Source organism: Dreissena polymorpha, chromosome 8, assembly GCF_020536995.1.
Source record: "Dreissena polymorpha isolate Duluth1 chromosome 8, UMN_Dpol_1.0, whole genome shotgun sequence".
NCBI lineage: Eukaryota > Metazoa > Mollusca > Bivalvia > Myida > Dreissenidae > Dreissena > Dreissena polymorpha.
In genome coordinates, this window is record NC_068362.1 from 93,762,483 (window position 1) to 93,782,758 (window position 20,276).

General features: G+C 34.6%; 2 protein-coding genes across 9 annotated transcripts in view; one reads left to right on the plus strand and one right to left on the minus strand.

The window, feature by feature from the left end:
* Window positions 1-2,203, minus strand: part of LOC127842879 (exocyst complex component 4-like) — a 94,325-nt gene extending 92,122 nt beyond the window's left edge. For all 5 annotated transcript variants that reach the window (XR_008031959.1, XM_052372633.1, XM_052372635.1 and 2 more), the window contains exon 1: window positions 2,117-2,203. Coding sequence is in view for 4 of the 5 variants with exons in the window: in XM_052372633.1 (XP_052228593.1) it covers window positions 2,117-2,197 (81 nt within the window). In the remaining variant the exon portion in view is untranslated. The remainder of the gene's footprint in view (window positions 1-2,116) is intronic.
* A 195-nt stretch (window positions 2,204-2,398) lies between these two features.
* LOC127842880 (uncharacterized) overlaps window positions 2,399-20,276 on the plus strand; it is a 70,378-nt gene continuing 52,500 nt past the window's right edge. For 2 of the 4 annotated variants that reach the window (XM_052372637.1, XM_052372640.1), the window contains exons 1-3: window positions 2,399-2,615; window positions 2,718-2,842; window positions 14,169-14,303. In XM_052372637.1, the coding sequence (XP_052228597.1) occupies window positions 2,732-2,842; window positions 14,169-14,303 (246 nt within the window). In that variant the 5' untranslated portion in view covers window positions 2,399-2,615; window positions 2,718-2,731. The other 2 variants (XM_052372639.1, XM_052372638.1) reach the window with 2 other exon arrangements.

Sequence of the window (20,276 nt, forward strand, 5' to 3'; positions counted from 1 at the left end):
AAGTTTGTTTTAGGTATTTTTAACACAATTATATCGCGAATAATTTGATGTTTCCTCCACATTAATTTCAATTCAAACACGCCGTTTCTTTATCGTTACGGTATTTTAGTAGAGTTATTATTGAAACCGTTATTGTACTGTATACTGATTAAAGAGAACATCTGGACGGAACTGGATTAAGTGTTTGTCGTTAAGAAAACACGCAAAGCTTGTCTTCTGACCTATTGCGTAGACTGCTGCCTATGGTGTTTTGACAAAAGGGATTAACATGTGTGAATGTCACTCTGCTGATTTGTTCCATAATTGACCAGACTCTGTTCCGACAATTAAAACCATTCCTTATGCATTCGTTGAACGTGTTTACTTGAGTAAGTTATGCCTTCAGACAGGAAGCAGCTTTTCTTTGATAACATCAAACTGTAAATTCACACAGATTTGCGAGACTTTTAATAGGGTCCTCGGTCATTTGTTCACATGTTCAGTATAGAAAAAACACGTGCTAACATGAAAACTTTGGATTAAATTATCATAATAAAAACAATGTTGCAAACTGTGATTATATTAATTGGTAAGTATCAGTTAAAAGACGCATTTTGTTTGTTGTATAGCAACGAGTTTTCTATACAACTACTTCTACAACCACATGGGGATCGATCTATCTTGTTTTGTTTTTTTATTGTATATTATATATATATAAATAAATATATATGCACTTGTAATAAATGTAATTTTATTTGAAAATCAGGAAGTTAAACAAAGTTAAATTGATCGTTATCTCGTTAAACACGGAGTTTCCCCCGCGTTGCCAACGCCGAGGGCGGCCGCATCGGCTTATCAATTTTGCCGATCGTTCAACGCGGAGTCCCAAATCATGCAAACGCAGTGTATTGCGAAATTTTCTTAATCTCCCTCAGAGATACTGTTCGCGGAGTATGGAGAGAAATTGGGAAAAACGCGTGGAGTGTACTGTAATTAAATTTGTAATCCGAAAACAAATGCCAAGTTTTATTGTTCAAGAAAGCATGCAAAAATTAGACCCCCAATGACTTCAACTTATCCTCATGGAAAGCATGGACTTTAATAGTAGTGCATTTTTACAAACTGAGGGAGCTTTACCTCTAAATTAAAAGCAAGTAGTTTACACTGTATCTAATGTGCAAAGATTGTTGAAATAGGTCAGTATTGACTTGTGACATTTACAGTTATAATTGTATACACCTTCATGTGTGCACTGGTGCGTTTCGGCAGTTCAAAGCAATTTCAAGAGAGAATGTTAACACCCGAAATGACCTGTGATGTTTGGCTAGTGTTGCTATTGTTTATTGCAGTTCACAGATGTTACAGTTTTGAACAATGAAACCAAACAATCTGGTCAAAGCTGGATTATGAATGTTGGATTAAACAGAAAATTAAAGTGGGTGAAAAAAGGGTAAAATACTAGCTTGTACCTGATTTTATCTGATTATGATCGTCACATTTTTGGGAGCCATAACCATAGCCGATTTGTGATATATTGGACAACACAATATAACGGACAGTGATATATTGGAGTCAATTTTCAACTATAAATCAGTGATTTTTTCTCATTTTTTAAGGGGGAAAAAAATCAGTTTTTTGGGGAAAAAAATATACTTTTCAGATGGGGGACTGCCGCCGAAATTCGGCGGCAGATTTGAAAGATTGAGGGCCCTGCCCCCATTCCAAATGTGTTTGCCCTAAAATAAAGGGATTTGAGTTTTTTATACAATGAACCATGGGAATCTTAGGGTACACCTAGGTAACATCACTGTCACTTGATGGGCGCCGAATGTCGAGGGGTGAGCAAATTGTTCAACCAGTTGGGGACTCTGATCGGGTACGACTTGTGTCAGGGTGAATGCTCTCTCGATTTATCTAATCGGGCCGAAAAACAACATCTACCTTATCGTGACTAAGTGAAAACCGTAATAAAATGAGTGTTTTTATTTTAAAACAAAACAAAACACAATATCCGAAAACTTGAACATACCGAATTTCTATCCCATGACAAAATCTAATGCATTTAGAATAAATAAGCAGGTTATAAAATACTTTTTACGAAAAGAAATTAATAAAAGTGTATTGATAGAAGTTTTACCGTTTGCTTTGCTTTTCCTGGAGAACTAACTGCCGATTTTCCATCCGATTCCATTTTTGCAGCTGTTTTTGTTGCAGCCATTCTCCCACTTCCTGTATTAAGTTAGACCTTATTCCATAAACATAAATATTGTATAAAATCCAGTATCGTTTAAATATCATTAATAAGTCAATTAAATTTCTTAGATTTATTTATTTTGTAAAATTACACACTTAAATAAACACTTTGATAAAAGAAATCTTTTAATTCTCTAAATTATATTTATGAAGTAGATCACTGAAGACGTCGTCTGAACCAAATGACAGTTCTCGAAGATCATGTGCACATTTTATACATTAAACGTCTTTAAAATGTACAGAAATATGAAAATAATATTCTGTACACAGCTTTATAATAAAATAACCTTACAGTTATGACCATTTTATTTTTTATTGCCATGTTACTTGTTGAAGGGTTTTGGTGAATTTCTTCATTGAAAGCTGGAAACATTGATTTTAAGGTTTGTTCAATTATTAGTTAAACATGAAGAACTAGTTCAACGATTAGACACAGTCAGGTTTAGTTTACAGAAAGAACTTTTATTGGGATTTTCCTCTCTCAGGAAGTTTGGTCAGGATGGCTGCATCAATCCATGTCATTGAGTCAGTGGGGAAGTTTCTGGGAGTAGGACATTCTTCTAAAGAAAATCTGCAGAAATGGAAAACCAAGGCAGAGGAAAAAATGAAGGTATTGATAAATTAAGCATTTCTGGAAGCTCTGTCTGGTCATGGTTTTACTGAATTTCTCTCCTCATAGTCCTTACTATGATTCTTGATTACTTTATTAATGAAAGTGTTCTGAATACAACATATTTCACTCGTTATTTGTTAAACAAAAGATAAATCATAAAGTATATATCAAGTTTAGTTATTGTCTAATGATTTTTCATGAAATATATGACTTTGAAGTTTAAGGTGCACGAACTTATAGGTTTAGAGGCTACACATGTTTGTATGAATATAATATTCACAGCAGATTGTCCCTGTCCTTTTTCTGAAATATATATCAATGATTTTTTCAGCATTAGTTTCAGACAGTTCAGCCTTAATGCACAGTCTCAGTTTTCTTAGCCATTTTGAGTCTAATAGAGTTTTTTAAATCGATTAAATGGCAAATTTGAGAATTTTTTATCAATAAAATGGACCAAATTGGAATGATTTTATCAACAAATATTGACACAATAATATAGATACATCAGGCCTTTTCCTGGCCATTTTGGGAGAAAAATGCAATTCATGTGAAAAGTCCACTGATTTGGGAAAATCTTATCTGCTTTAATATAACACTTTATAATAATTAAAAATCATATAAATTATAGTTATATACTTTGTTAGTTATTTATGAAATAAATGTGAGATATATTTATCATGATAACTGTATGAAACAGTTCTTTCTAAAAAAAAAAAAAAAATTTTTTTTAACATCTGGAGGGGATTTTTTGTACAAAATGGGGGAAAAATATATACTCTTTTTTAGGGGAATGGGGCCGAATATTGGCCCCGAAATTGTCATAAAAAAAACACTGCGAGTAACCGTTGCAATCCGTGATATCCGAATATCGATGACGTCACTTAATTTGCATACCAGAAATTTATGTCAGTGCGCTGTCAAATCTTCCCGCAAGCTGTCAAAGTCTTCTTTTTGATCAACTATGAGCTTTTTCAAGGTAAGTTTACGATTTATTTATTCAGTACCTGTTTTTAATACAAAAAATCCATACCCATTACACTTACATCCATGAATGTAGTTTTTAATAACTAAAAATCCAATGCAGAATGTCTGTCAGCTAGCGTCCGTAGATACAGGTGTCAAACTAAAAGTCCCCCATGTAATTAGTCCCATGGAAAGTTTATTTCAAAATTAATTCAGGTCTTACATATTTCCTATTTCTTAATATATTTTTTTTATAGTTTCCATCAAGTGTTCAAATGAAAAGGAGACACAATTACGATCCTAACCAGATTGTGCTCAGACTTCCCGAAACTCCGTCGGACCTACGGACATGTCCGACACAAACAGTCAAGGGCCGATCGAAATTCTTAACTCTTCAGCCCAAAATGTCAGACACAAATATTTTCCGGTTTTCCCAAGAAATTAAAAGTATTTACAGAACATCGGCAAAATACGGCGGAATACACACTTTGATGATTTTGTGAAATACAAGATTTGGTGAAATTCAAATGTATTCGTCTGTCAGTTAACCCGCTGTTGATTGGTCCAAAGTTGTATTGTCAAAAATCGGAAATAATCTGTCCTTGCTCGGTGAAAAATGTTCTAGAAATACATTTGGTTCCGTGCTTATTGTCGGCGAGTAAATAAATGCATGCTTCAAGCCAGAATCGGTACATTTTAGTGCTGCAACAATATACCGGTATATCGGTATATATCGCAATACGCAATCCGCATATTGTATTGCGATACGATTTTCGTCATACCGGTATGAAAATTTTACAAACATGCATCTACATTTCGTTCAGAAAAGCCATCCAAAATAATGATATCAAGGTAAACAAAACAAAGCGGTATTTTGTAAAAATAAATTGTTACGTAAAAATGGCATTCTAAAAAGTCTATTATACAGAGACTGAGTAGCGTTGTTACATGGGAGCATTCTTCTATGCTTTTAAACGAATTATCGTTGAATTAATTACACACAACTCAATGTTTCTTTCGATTCTGAAATGAGCATTATTAAATTTGTAATCCGAATTTCGGAAACACGCTTACGAAATGTAATGCTTACGCGACAATAAAAAAAGTGCTTTCTTCTTTTTCTCAATAAAAAGCGCGCGAAAATTATACAGACATGTAGAACGTCGCGTGCAAAGTGTGGGTGTATTTGTGTTGTATAAAACGGGAACATCACGTCAGGCGATTTACGCGTGTTCAGTGGGGAAAAAACGCCTGATTGGAAGTTATTTCATCACATCTTTAAATAGTAACAAATGCCAAAATGTATTTGATATTTAAGAAAATTGGTGAATGTTTGTGTTTTGTGTTATTCTTGAGCATTTTTATAGTAAACATTTACCAGAATTTGCTTTAAAACTGGAATATACGGGGTTATCGTGTAATTGGCGAGTTATAATTCTGGTACAAGTAAGCAATATATTGCGATATATTGCAATACGGGTTTTTGAACTGACAATATATCGCAATACACTTTTTGGCGTATTGTTGCAGCACTAGTACATTTGACCATCATTCGATCAACTTTTAGGTCACAATATACCAAAAGATTTCCTACACAAATTCAATGTAAAAGCAATAACTTTAACGAAAAATAAAGTCAAACTTTTGCGCATAGAGACCCTCATAACCATACCTTTTCTCGAAGAGCATTCCAAGCCAAATTGATTTAAGCAATAAAAAGATAGGTCACGCGATATGCAAGAAAGAACTTGTCACAAATCAAAAGTCACTGTTTTACGGCCATCTATTTACCGGCTTCTATCCAGTTCATGAGGGTTTACCGCCATCTGTCAAAGTCTTATGTAGTCTCCAATCTTCAGATAAAAGAGTGAATTTCTAGTAAACAACATGTTTTCCCTGCCACATGCTCACAGAAATATTCTAAAATTAAGTCATGGCAAGTGACCCTACAGAGAACCGTGTCTTCAAATAAATGATGTTCATGTTTTTAGAGAGTATAGCATTGCACTCCAAAGAGATTTAGTATATTGTAACCTTTAGTTTAAACAAAAGTGAAAGTTAAACAAAAAAAACAGCTTTCAGTTATCAACGATATTGAGGAGCATGCACAGAGTTTAACAGGGATTTATAACCAGGTGATTTCGTTTTCATTTTCCTTCTTTTGAATTAAAGCGGGTATATACGATCTTGTCAAATATTTATTAATTAATATAAAATGTGTAAAAAACGTATTATACATATATTTCAATATAAACTAAAATAAAAGTTAAGAAGAACACGGGTCGAAAAATGCGAAAGAAGCCATATATTTAATTCTGAAATCGAAAAAGGCTGTACAGCCGAATTCGCCAGCATGTATATAATGCATGTACGATGTGAATCTAAATTTAGTTTAACGGTTCATTTTAAATTTCTGCAGCGATATCGATTCATACGACACACGAACACTTACTAAAAAGACGAATGCATCGGTTATTGTAGGAAAATATGTACGAATTATCTTCGTCACAATCGGCTCGGGGCGCTAATTTGTATTTGCTGCATTTTATGAAATTCGTCTTAAATGTATCATTTGTCTTGTATGTTGAGTGTTATGATAACATATTTGTATCAATATATTACAATTTAACACATATAAAAATCGTATATACCCGCTTTAAGTAAATTTATAGTAAATATACATATTAAATGTGGAAGTATTGGAATGTCGCAAAGCCTGAAAAGCCAAAATGGGTTGCAGATGCAAACGCCCGTGAGCTAGTCGAAAAAATACAAGGATAAGCATCTTCTCGTAAATTTATTGAGTCTTGGAAGACAGGCAAACCATGAATTTGAACAAATTACTTTGTTACTCAAAACAATGTGATTAACTTAAGAATAGACTGATGTTATCGTTTCTTTCCAGAGCAATTGCCCCCAAGGAGCCCGAGCCTGGACACTTGCAGAACGATGAAGAAGACTGGGAACAAGATGACAGTGAAGATGACATTAAGCTTTTAAATAGATACGATACAGATAGTGATTTTATTAGTGACTAATAATGAGGAAGTAGATGTTAATAAACTTTGTCTTTGTTACTTTACTTTGTTACTCAAAGTAATATGATAAACAATAAAATGATAAAGCAATATTTACATATTTCTAATTATTTACATTTTTCTCAGTTTTGTTTGAATTTCACATATGTTCTTTGGTCTGACAGAATAACCTAAGGTCTGACAGAAAAATCTGACCAGTCAGACCAAATGTCTGACTGAAGGCTGTTGAGTTTCGGGAAGCTGGCCTACAAAGAAGTAATGGAAAGTGGGATGTCAATCTACAAGGCTGCCAGGGTGTTTGGGGTTCCAGAGAGTACCCTTAGAGACAGGCATTTAGGGATCCAACCTTTTGACCATGTCCCTTGTCATGGACAGAATCCAGTTTTCACCAGAGTCGAAGAAAATTTGTTAGTCAACCATGTGTCATACATGTCGAATATTGGGTATGGGTATTTGAGGCAGGCTTTTTTGGATATGGCAAATGAGTTTGCTGTCATTCTAGGAAAGAAGAGTGGAGACGATCCAACTTTCAAGGGGTCATGGTATGACAGCTTCAAAAAAAGGTGGCCTGCTATCCACCTTGCTAAGCCAGAGCGCCTTGCGTTGGTAAGGGCAAAGGCCACATCAATGGAAGCAATGGACAAACATTTCAGGGAACTTGAAAAAACTTGTATTGAAAATGGACTCAAGGATCACCCAGAAAGGATATGGGACATTGATGAGTCCGGTATATTGATGGAGCATTCTCCAACCAGAGTATTGTGCCAAAAGGGGAATACTCCACAAGCAGTCACCTCTCCAAGAGGTAAAAATGTTACCATAATAGGTTGTGGAAATGCAGCTGGCTCATTTATTCGACCTTACTACATATTTCCTGGTAATAGGTGGTGTGATGACCTTATGAACAACACATGTCCTGGAGCAGGAGGAGAAATGAGCGAGACTGGCTGGTCTAATTCGATTACTTTCCAGAATTATTTAGCTAACCATTTCCTCAAGTTCGTGAACACTGCTGAAGGCCAGAATCACCTAGTCATTTTTGTTGAACACAAGTCACATTTCTCATTATCGCTAACTAATTGGGGAAGAGAACATGGAATTGTATTCTACATTCTGCCACCGCATACTTCACATGTGTCACAGCCTTTAGATGTAGCTTGCTTTGGACCAATGAAGTCAATCTACAATCATGAATGCCAAACATTTATGAGAGAAAATCCTGGATGGACCATAAATATATTGTTGTTGAATTATCTTCCAAAGCATACCTAAAAGCGTTCTTTCCCAACAATCTAATAAGCGCATTCAGAAAAACAGGCATTTTTCCCTTTGTCCGAAAGAAATTAGTGAAATGAAAGTGATGCCCTCTGTAATTTATGCAGCCATTGAAAAAACTCAGCAAGAAACTGAAAATACTGGAACAAGTCCTATTAAAACATGTGCTGAACAGTTCCTTCAAAGTAAAACAATAGCTGTGGCCTCGAAGAAAAGAAAAATTTTACCATCTGCCATAATAGGAAATCTATCTTCTGCTAAAAATGCAAAAATCATAGCAGCTCAACAAGTCAAATCAAAGAAATCCCTTTTCAATCAACAGCTTCCATGTCCAAGTTATTCAAAAGAGAACGCCTTACCTATAAGGCTCAGTATAAGTGATTTATCTACATATGAAGATGAGGAGGAGGAACTTTGCTGCATTTGTGACAAGAGAATGCCACCTGCTGTAAACCCGGCTTTTGTTGTGGAGTTTGCACAATGGGCACGGTGTGATAAATGCTCTCATTGCCATGGACTCATCTCAAATACTGTACAAAAATAAGAGTTGTAAGGCATGAGTCTGCTTTTCTTTGTCCCCATTGTGACCCAGCAACAACAATCTAAATTTATCAACTTCAGTTGTTCATGACATTTTTAGTTGGATGTGTTCCAGTTGATTAATTGATCAATAATAATTTTCTAACAATAAATTAGTGCCAAATAATTTCAATATCTTCAGAGGAATAACACAAACTTATTATTTTGTTGTAAATAGCAAGCAATTTTAGTTCATAATAACGACTTTAAACATTTATAAACAGACAGTTACCCTTTCAAGACAGTGTTTAAAAAAGACCAAGCTCCCAGGGCGATTTTTAGATGGCCACTTAGCAACCGTCTAAGGTGGTTAGTCTAAAATTCAGGTCGATACGGCTTAGCTACTAGGAGCCCAATTCCTGCTTACTACGCGTATCCGCGCGAGAAAGAGTTGTATAATTTATGCAAGAGGTTTGAGTTCTCCAATTATATGCATTCACAAATGGAAACATGATATTAATATCGTGTTTCGAATGGTGCTTTTATAAAAAAGAATCAATAAACAATGATCGTATTGTACGTGTCGCGGAGGAGATTGTTTATGAATGAATAAAAGTCCACTTTCTGCAGCATCTTCATGACGTAGTATTTTTGCTCAGTCCATTCATAATATGAGGCTTTAAATAGATGCGCCTGTCGATAAACAAAGGAAAGTCCACGGGCGATAACAACACAATAGGTTACTCTCTCACATTCACCTCAGTGACGTAGTACAGGTCGTAAATTGAGGTTATTAATAGATTCGGGAAAAAGTTAACGCTTATTTATATTCTCAATTTATAAAACTTTGAACATAAGTTCAACAATAACTTCAGTGATACGATAGACAAAACAAAAAAAATGTTTCATAATCGCTTAACCCGAATATAACAAACAATTTATAATAATAATACGAATGACCTGTTTCGTAACCTCATTCATGCTACTACAGCGGGTATTTCTGGAAAACGTTCTTTGGTTCTCAGGGTTTTTTTTCCACTTCTTGGGAAGATAGCCCATGGCTTTGGAATTGCGAATTTTATCGGCATTTTCATGAAACTGGGAAAATAAATTCATTAGCCTTTTTTTCCACATGAAAAGTCCACTGATTAGGGAAATACTAAATTTGATATAACTCTTTATAATCATTCAAATTAAAAGAACAAAATCATATAATACTTTGTTAGATGTAATTGAATTGAAATTGAGATAAAATACGCATTAGACTTTGGGGGGGGGGGGGGGGAATTGGGAATTTTTTGCCACATTTTGGGAAAAAAAGTATACTTTTTGGGATTGGGAACATAGCCGAATTTCGGCTATAAAAATCAGGCCAAAAAAAACCCTGGTTCTCAACAGATAGCGGCGATCTTTTGTATTTACGGGTGCTAGCAACGCAATAGTAGAAGGTTAGTAGAAGGTTTAGCTTGTTTATATTCACAGTTCTCAATGCATAGACAGTTGGATATGAGTTCATCAATTACTACAGGCATACTAAAGGCAACCTCGAAAATGCTTTATAATCGCTAAAACCGAAAACAACTAAAAATATTATATTAAATATATTTATAACAATAAATATCTTTTAAAAATGTAGTCTGCTTATACGCTGACTTTGGAATAAAGTTTGCAATTTACTTTTCTAAATAAATAAATACAATTAAACAAAAGTTAAACTATTGTGTTGTGTTTTTCACTTGTAACTTGCATATTCACCGCATGAAATGTGTGTTAGCATTGTCAAACCACACATAAGTGTGAGTAGATAAAAAATATACTACGGGAGAGCACTTCATATGTGTCCTCATATTCCTTGTTATGAGTATCTTTCTTCACTATCGAAATATATCATATGTTGATATTTGATTTAAACGCAGTTTTCTTTCAACACATTTAAATCACACGTCAATAGCGCCATTATGCGAAAATGGGTCTTATGCGTTTCGGCAAGCGTTTGTTAAACCCAACATGTGCTTTTGTGCAGTCAGGCCATAGGCGATGCTGTTCGCTATAAAATCACTCAATATGTTATGTTTTTCCTTACCAGAAGGAGAGATAGCTGAGTGGGCTATTTATATGATGGGGGCATATGGAATAAGACCCATTTTCGCATGACAAGGGTCATTACAAATCTCATTGCGAATTGAAAATGCCACATTTGAGAACAATGCTTTTTGATACAAAATTGAATTAAAAATGGCAAACTTGTTAATAATGGCAGCCTATCCACACATCATACATGCCAGAATTTTTTAGGTCCAAAGCGGGACATTCCATAAAAAATTGTCGGGACATTTGACCAAAAAGCAGGACACCTAAAACGATCTATCATTCCACCTTTACTGTAGTCAGTATAGTTCTAACAAAAACTCTTGATACTTTTATTCAAGACATAAAACATCATATGAAGCATGAACTCTTAAACATAACAATAACAGTTTTATTAAATAAGACAATAGCAAACAACGAAGATAATATTCATCTTTTTAGAGTATAAAATCTGGAACATTACGACAACAATACTCATTATATTAAATTCAATGGCAAACATCAACGCAGGGGAGGTTATCCAGTACACTGAAAGTACGGGTTACAGTAAACTATCTACCGAACAGTTACATCAGCTTGACACGGAATTATTCCGCTATTTTGGAACTAAACATTGAATGTAAATGACTCATTAATGACGTAGAATTAATTTTATAAAACAATTGTTTTGTAAACCTTTTCAAACAAAGACAAAAACAAACACATTTTCAACATTTATTTCATTATAATACAACTATCGATAGCAATAAGCGACCACTATCTTGAAGACCACCATGGTGTGAATGCCTGATAAAATCAATAAATAGTCGATAAATCGCTGATAAGGTGTCATAAACAACACTGGTACACACGAGAAGTAGAATCGGATTGGTAATTGGGGGCAATACAGGGATTAGCGGTGGTAAGTGTTAGCAAAACAGAGCTTGAATAGCAAATTTTATTGGGAACCTATAGACCTTACATTGTTTTTTACGAATGTCGGGACAAATCGTCTCATATCGGGACGCCGGGACAAAGGGCCCAAAAGCGGGACTGTCCCGCCGAGATCAGGACGTCTGGCATGTATGCCACACATTAAGGAATGATTTCCAGACGTGCTGACCAAGTACGGCAAACATTGTGGTATGATAATTAAACGATTTTCTCTTATCGTGACACTATACTATTTTGCTAATGATTGTTTCCTCATATTGGAGGCGAAAGTGAAATTCTGCGAGATGGTTTGTAACGCGTAATTGTAACAGGGCCACAATTTGTGTCGTTTGAGCATACAGAGAGTAGTCCGGAATTCCTTACACTGAACAGTGCTTCATCCTTTGAATTGAGCACATACGCAGTGATGTAGCAAAAATTCAGAGGTTGTATCTCGAATCTGCTTATTAAATATTCGAAAATATTCATGCATGTCTGTTGGCATTATGTAAAAGTCACTAAGATGAAAACTGAGTAAAACAGCTACGCCTAAAAGCGCATTAGTGCTCTATACCTATGTTTATGTCAGCGTTGTTGACACCGTGTGAACTGCTCGGGTAGCAAGTAAAGCATAAACAGCAATGTTTATATACTTTTATTCCTCCATATACAAGATAAAAAGATTTTTGTATATTTTGAATTTGTATATGGTGTCAAAAATCAAAAGTTTTGTACACGGAACTTTCATTATAAATTTATATTCTTGGTGAGATAGTTATTTGATATTAGTAAAAATATTCCTTTAAAATGATGGTGACTGCAAATTTTCTTTACATTAAGTTCTCATTACCATTTTCATCATACTTTCTATGCTTTCAGAACGTCCAAAAAGCATGTTGATAAAATATTTTGTCTAAGTTATTTCTATGAAATAATAAGGATGATAAAAAGTGCACACAAAACTCGACCTGTGCGCTATGACATACACTTTATAAAGTTGAATGGCGTGTGTTCATTTCAAACTTGCGATTGATTTTGAAAAATGAATTGCGTGTTAAATTATGCAATAGCGAACATCTTCAGTGCCTTCAGCGCTTTGATTGTAAATGCACCGGTTACTGGTACACATGACCTTTCAACTTCACTTTTGCAGACGTGTAAATGGAGCCGTTTTACATGCATTTATTGCCGTTTCCTTCAATGTTTGGATTATGGACGATGATTATCGATTGATAATCTACAAATAAAGTGCAGGTAAACAGTTGCAATCTAATTCAATAACTTTTTGTACTTGATTTATATTAAGACCACCGGTAACTGGGTCAAGGAGCCTACTTCTCGTTGCAGGTTTTTAAAATCTGATTTTCGCATTTTTGGGATTTTTTTCCCCTCAGCAGACGAATTTTCCCCTAGATTTCATCCCCCCCCTCCCCCCCCAAAAAAAAAAATTTTTTATATTTTTTTTAAACCTTTTAAGGGACTGTCAACCGCGATTGACGAAAAAAGAAAAGTTTTAAAATACCGTATTTTTGTACAATTATTAGATTATATTGATTAAAATATCACGACTGGTATATTACATTACTTGAAAAAAGTACATTTTTTGCAGTTTATTCGGTTATAAAATTGTGTGATATAAAATCAAAAGTACATCGCGAAAATAGGTGACATAACGATATACACACTGTAAAAAACGCAAGTAGATTGATCATTTTATATATAAAATATCAACAAATCACTATGCATGCACAATTTGCATTCCTGGGTTTACCTGGTGACGATGATGATCAATGTACGTGCGTCATGTATAGTTAACTGGTAGTTACCTGGTAGACATACCCAGTAAAATTTATTACCGAATATACTGAAAATATGAAAACTTAACAACTTTTTTCATGTAATGTACTATACCAGTCGTGATATTTTAATCAATATAAAATAATAATTGTAAAAAAATACGGTAATTTAGAACTTTTCTTTTTTCGTCAATCGCGGTTGACAGTCCCTTTAATTATATAAGTTAAATTGATCCAGTGTAGAAAATGGAAAAATATTGCATAATTAAATTATCTGTTGCCTTGAATTTGTTTTAAAAACAGTAAAATATGTTATAAATGATTATTTAAGACTTTCCTTATTCCCCCAAATTCGGTGCTTCGCGCGAATTTTTTTCCCTAAAAAGGCCAGGCCTTTTCCCTAAAATCAGATAAAAAAAACCTGCCCTGATTAGCCTTTGCAGACTAAACATGCATTAAGCCAGGTCATTTTAAGAGCAAAACTCAATTAACCCTTTGAGCGCTGGAACCGGATTTTCAAGGCCTTTGCAAACAGTTTGGATCCAGATGAGACGTCACAGAACGTGGCATCTCATCAGGATCCAAACTGTTTGCTATTCTGATAGTATTGTTTGAAAAAAAATCGAAGAAAATTGCTAATTTTAGAAATTTAGCAAACAACATTTTAGCAGACAACAAATTTCTCAGCATGCAAAGGGTTAAGAAATGTAATACAGAATTGGTTGTTTGCAGGCCAAGGATTTTGGACTGAGTTTAGGCAGCAGTGCTGTCTATGTTTCCAGCAGACAGAAAATCCTGGAAGATGCGGAGAAGATGATCACAAGAATTGACCTCTTTCAAAAACTAGAGGAAAAACAAGAGGCCCAAGTAAATATGATACATTATGTTGTCATTTTGTTAAATGCATTCTTTTATTCCTTTATTACACACTCTTATCATGAAATAGCATAGAAATAATCATAGAAAAGAATATTTTGATTGTTATGACAGCTTGTATTACAATTTTAAAGTATCTGACATCTAATGGTATATTTTAGAATTTGTTTCTCATGGGTTTGTAAAATCTTAAGCAATATGATAGTAATCAGGGAATAATCTAGAATTTAGGCCAGCATTTTTTTCTTATTTGTTTTACGGGAGCGCCCGACCCTATTTTTCGACAAAAACAAATAAAATAAAAGTCACTTTCGTTTTTTTATTTACATTTCACCCGCCGAACTGGTATTTTATCTAAAACTAAAAAAAAATGCACAGATTGCCGAAAGTGTTGTTAAAAATTTGTTTATAATACGGGTTGTTTCGTTGTGCCAAGTCGACTTGTAAAGCGTCAGCGATTTTCATTTGCTATTGCAGCCAATACCACACGCTATTAGCCAATCGGTGAGTATTTAACAAATGATTTTCATATTGCATTTCCGAAAAGGGGGAATTTATCAACAACGAGACAAATGTAGCATATTTTAAAATCAAATTAATTAAAAACGAAGCAGAAACAATTTCAATTATAAAAGTTAATCTTCAGAACACCATTGTTGACATCATGCCCATATTATGTGATACGAAATTAAACATAATTAGAGTTTTTGCAGATGATGCAGAAGTGTCACCATCGATAACTTTCGGTGTGTTAAAAAGTTTTGGGTAGGTTTAATAAATATGCCTATGTATTAAAATGTAGAACCTGTAATATTTTTATAGATAAAAATCAACATCCCGAAAATGTCCAAGAAGTACTACTTTACGTTTCTTTTAATGAACATGACTGAACCACAGGTACTTGCATCAATAATCACATTCCCCACCTACCCATATATATTCTTTATTTAGAAAAAAAGTATGCAACACAGCTTCTGAAGAAAATAACATTGGGTCAGGATGTTTGTATGTCCGTCAAAGTCACAAGAAAGTTTTAATTATTTTTCTTGACACAGTAGCAAAATAACATGCTTATTATTCTTCATTAACTTAAAACAAAACACTTTTTCCATATATTAAACTGTATAACTATTTTTATATCGACATTTTAACCATTTTTCCGGTACCTTTTGACCAAGTTACGTCCCTTTGTTTGGATCAGTTCATTTTATTGAATTTTTTACAGACGAAACCAAAGTTTTGACTTTCAAAATGTCATGAAAAAGTAAATGAAATTTATTTCTTAATTATTTGATCAGTTTTGTAAATCAGAAATACATCTCAATGTATTTTTCAAAAATGAGTTATTATTCAGCCGAAATATGATGTTATATCAACTGTACATAATGTTTTCATACTGCAGGATTTGTACTGCAAGGAATGCAAGTAAATTTATCACACCTCAGGATCTGTTGATATATGTGCTCAATTGGCTCTATGTATTTGTTCCAAGGGTTATTATTATCTTCACATTTATATAGCTCTCTCTGTTTATTATATATCCAAGAAAATGTCATTGCTGTTTCTACTTAAAATAATACAGACAACACATTCCATAGAAATTTTCATTTGAACTTAAACTGTGAATAAGAGGGGAACAAAATAATGTGCAAAAGTTTACACCATTTTATTTTGACAATACTGTGAGTCTTTTATGAAATAATTAAAATAAAATACTATTTTAAAAATATACAATTACATAGTTCAAAAGTTGTTTTCTATATATAATTAATCTTGCGAGTAAATTATATACAGTCAGCAGAGTAATTCTACTAGAACAATTTAAATCCTTGTAATATTTAATTCTTTAAACGGCTTTCAAGAAAATGTTCAATGAAATAAATCTAGGTTTCTAGGTATATTGTGTCTTTTACCTCAATATTTTGTTGGGGCTAATGTGAAGCCAATGGACATGATACAAAAACTACGAAGATTATCACCATACAATGTCCCATACAAAATAATTATCACCTAAACCATGTGTTTTGAGAGAATAAGATTGTTTAAGCTCTTTATTATATAAGTAAATATTTTTCATGTGAAACAAGGACGGGTTATTTTTTACTCCAAATGTATGATTTGATCACACCTAAAAGAAGGAAACACTAACATGTTACACACCAAATATTGAACCCCTGACCCTTGCGGTTTCTGTGTTGTTAGGGATTATCAAATACATTAATCTATATAAATCAGTTGACCCCTGAAGCGCAAACAGTTTTGACCACAGAGACATGCTTTGAGAAAACTTAGCAAAAGAACCACTATATGGTTGGCAACTTGGCATGCAACGTAACAAACCAATGGGCCTTTCAGTTTCAGATAATGATTATATTATTTATATTTATAAGCAAAACAGTAACCCCTAGGGAGGGCAAATTTTCTGCATGATTTGAACAAACTTCAAAGAAGAACCTCATAACAATGTTACACACCAAATGTTGAGTCATGCCCCTTGTGTTCACTTTACATATATAAACACTATAACTCTCTCTGAATATAAAATGAAAAAAACAAATTCAGAGTTATCACTATCTTGTTTGCCTTCACATAGGCTTTAACATTATCTGTTACATGAATATAACCTGTTACAACATTTCAACTTGATTCAAATCGATGATAATATTATTGTTAACATCAGAATTGCGAGCATGATAATATTATTGTTTACGGCCGAATTGCGAGCTGTTGACCTACCGTTATTATAGTTTAGATTTGTTTGTTTTGGATTTAGCTTCAACACTTTATTTCGGAGGCATTTTTTTCTGTATTATTTATGACTAAGTTACACAAAGTTAAAGCAGGTTTTCATCCGGGGACTCTAGAAAATATCATAACACATTCTATTTAAAAGGTCGATTCTAATTGGTTCGTATTATACAGCAGCGGCTCGACTAGAGCCAATCAAAAGACTTGTTGGAGTCTTCAAGCCTCATTCGGTTAAACTCAGCGTTCATTGCTACACTCATGACTCATACACAAGATTGTTCGTACTTATCGTGATTCGTGTATGCGTTAACGGATACAGTTCAGCAATGCGTCCGAGTGGACGCACATATTTCAAAACGATGCGTCTATTTCCATATTTGTGCGTCATAGACGCGGGACGCACATGTAGATTATTCCCTGAGTATGCACCAAGCCCCTTCTTCAAGGCAATCTAGATTTTATATGTACTTCCCTGCTAATGTGTCCCCTTTGAAGTGATTTGATTATTTTTAGCTCACCTGAGCACACTGTGCTGCTAATGGTAAGCTTTTGCGATTGCCTTTTGTCCTTTGTCCTTCGTGCGGCGTCAACATTTGCCTTGTTAACACACTAGAGGCCACAATTATTGTCATATCTTCATGAAATATGGACAGAAGATTTGTCTCAATGATATCTTGGATGAGTTCGAAAATGGTAACGTTTGCTTGAAAAACATGGCTGCCAAGGGGCAGGGCATTTTTCCTTATATGGCTATATATGGCTTAGTTACAACCTTGTTAACACTCTAGAGGCCACATTTATTGTCAAATCTTCATGAAACTTTGTTAGAAGATTTATCCCAATAATATCTTGGACGAGTTCGAAAATGAAGCCAGTTCGTTGAAAAACATGGCTGCTAGGGGGCGGGGAATTTTTCCTTATATGGCTAAAGTAAAAAAAAAATAACACTCTTGAGGCAAGATTTATTGTCCAATCTTCATGAAACTTAGTCAAGAGATTCATCCCAATAATATCTTGGACGAGTTCAAAAATGATTCCGGTTGCTTTAAAAACATGGCAACCAGGCGGCGGGGCAGCTTTAGTAAAACCTTGTTAACACTCTAGAGGCCACATTTATTGTCTGATCTTCATGAAACTTGGTCAAAAGATTTGTCCTAATGATATCTTGGATGAGTTTGAAAATGGTTCTGCTTGGTTGAAAAACATAGCCGCCAAGGGGGCAAGGCATTTTTCCTTATATAGCTATAGTAAAACATTGTTAACACTCTAGAGGCCACATTTATTGTCTGATCATCATGAAACTTGGTCAGAAGATTTGTTTTAATGATATCTTGTACACGTTTAAAAATGGTTTCTGTTGCTTGAAAAACATGGCCATCAGGGGGCGGGGCATTTTTACTTATATGGCTATATATGGCTTTAGTAAAACCTTGTTAACCCTCTAGAGGCCACATTTAATGTCGGATCTTCATGAAGCTTGGTAAGAAGATTCATCCTAATGATATCTTGGATGAGTTGGAAAATGGTTCAGGTTTGTTGAAAAATATGGCCACCAGGGGGCAGGACATTTTTAGCTCACCTGAGCACAACGTGCTCATGGTGAGCTATTGTGATCGCCTCTTGTCCGTCGTGCGTCGTCAACATTTACCTTGTTAAAACTCTAAAGGTCACATTTATTGTCCAATCTTCATGAAACTTGGTTAGAACATGTGTCTCAATAATATCTTGGACGAGTTCGAAAATGGTTCCGGTTGGTTGAAAAACATGGCTGCCAGGGGGCGTGGCAGTTTTCCTTATATGGCTATAGTAAAACCTTGTTAACACTCTAGAAGTCACATTTTTAGTCCAATCTGCATGAAACTTAGTGGGAACATGTGTCCCAATAAAATCTTGGACAATTTCAAAAATTGTTCCGGTTGGTTGAAAAACATGGCCGCCAGGGGGCGTGGCAGTTTTCCTTATATGGCTTTAGTAAAACCTTGTTAACTCTCTAGAAGTCACATTTTTGGTCCAATCTTCATGAAACTTTGTCAGAACATGTGTCCTAATAATATCTTGAACGAGTTTGAAAATGGTTCCGGTTGGTTGAAAAACATGGCCGCCAAGGGGCATGGCAGTTTTCCTTATATGGCTATAGTAAAACCTTGTTAACACTCTAGAAGTCACATTTTTAGTCCAATCTTCATGAAACTTGGTCAAAACATGTGTCCCAATAATATCTTGGACTAGTTTGAAAATGGTTCCAGTTGAATGAAAAACATGGCCGCCATGGGGCGGGGCAGTTTTCCTTATATGGCTTTACTGTATGGTAAAACCTTGTTAACACTCTAGAAGTCACATTTGTGGTCCAATGCTCATGAAACTTGTCAGAATATTTGAACTAACAATATCTAGGCTAAGTTTAAAAATGGTTGAGATCCGTTAAAAAACATGGCCGCAAGGGGGCGTGGCATTTTTCCTTAAATGGCTATTTACTACAAAACCTTGTTAACACTCTAGAAGTCACATTTATTATCCAATCTTTATGAAACTTGATCAGAACATTTGTTCTAACAATAGCTCGAGTGAGTTTGAAAATGGTTATGGTTCGTTGAAAAACATGGCCGCAAGGGGGGGGGGGCAGTTGTCCTTATATGGCTTTAGTGAAAACTTGTTGACACTATATTAGCCACATTTATTGGCCAATCTTCATGAAACTTGGTCATTGGTCAGAACATTTGTCCCAATGAAATTTTGCCAGAGAATCAAAAACTAGGTTACAAGGTCAAATATAAAAAAACATGTTAAAAGTCACTTTTTTGGTCCAAAATAATCTTCATGAATCAGCTTGCATTTTTTTCAGAATAGTCTAGTTCCTTTGGCTTTCAGGTGAGCGCCTTAGGGCCTGATGGCCCTCTTGTTCCTTATATGGCTTTAGTAAAACCTTGTGAACACTCTAGAGGCCACATTTATTGTCCTATCATCATGAAACTTGGTCAGAAGATTTTTCCCGATAATATCTTAGATGAGTTGAAAAATAGTTCCAATTGGTTGAAAGACATGGGCACCAGGGGGCGGGGCATTTTTACTAATATGGCTATATGGCTATAGTAAAACCTAATTGTTAACATTCTAGAGGCCAGTCAGGCCACATTTATTGTCTGATCTTCATGAAACTTGGTTAGAAAATTTGCCCAATGATATTTTAGACGAGTTCATAATTGTTCCAGTTGGTTG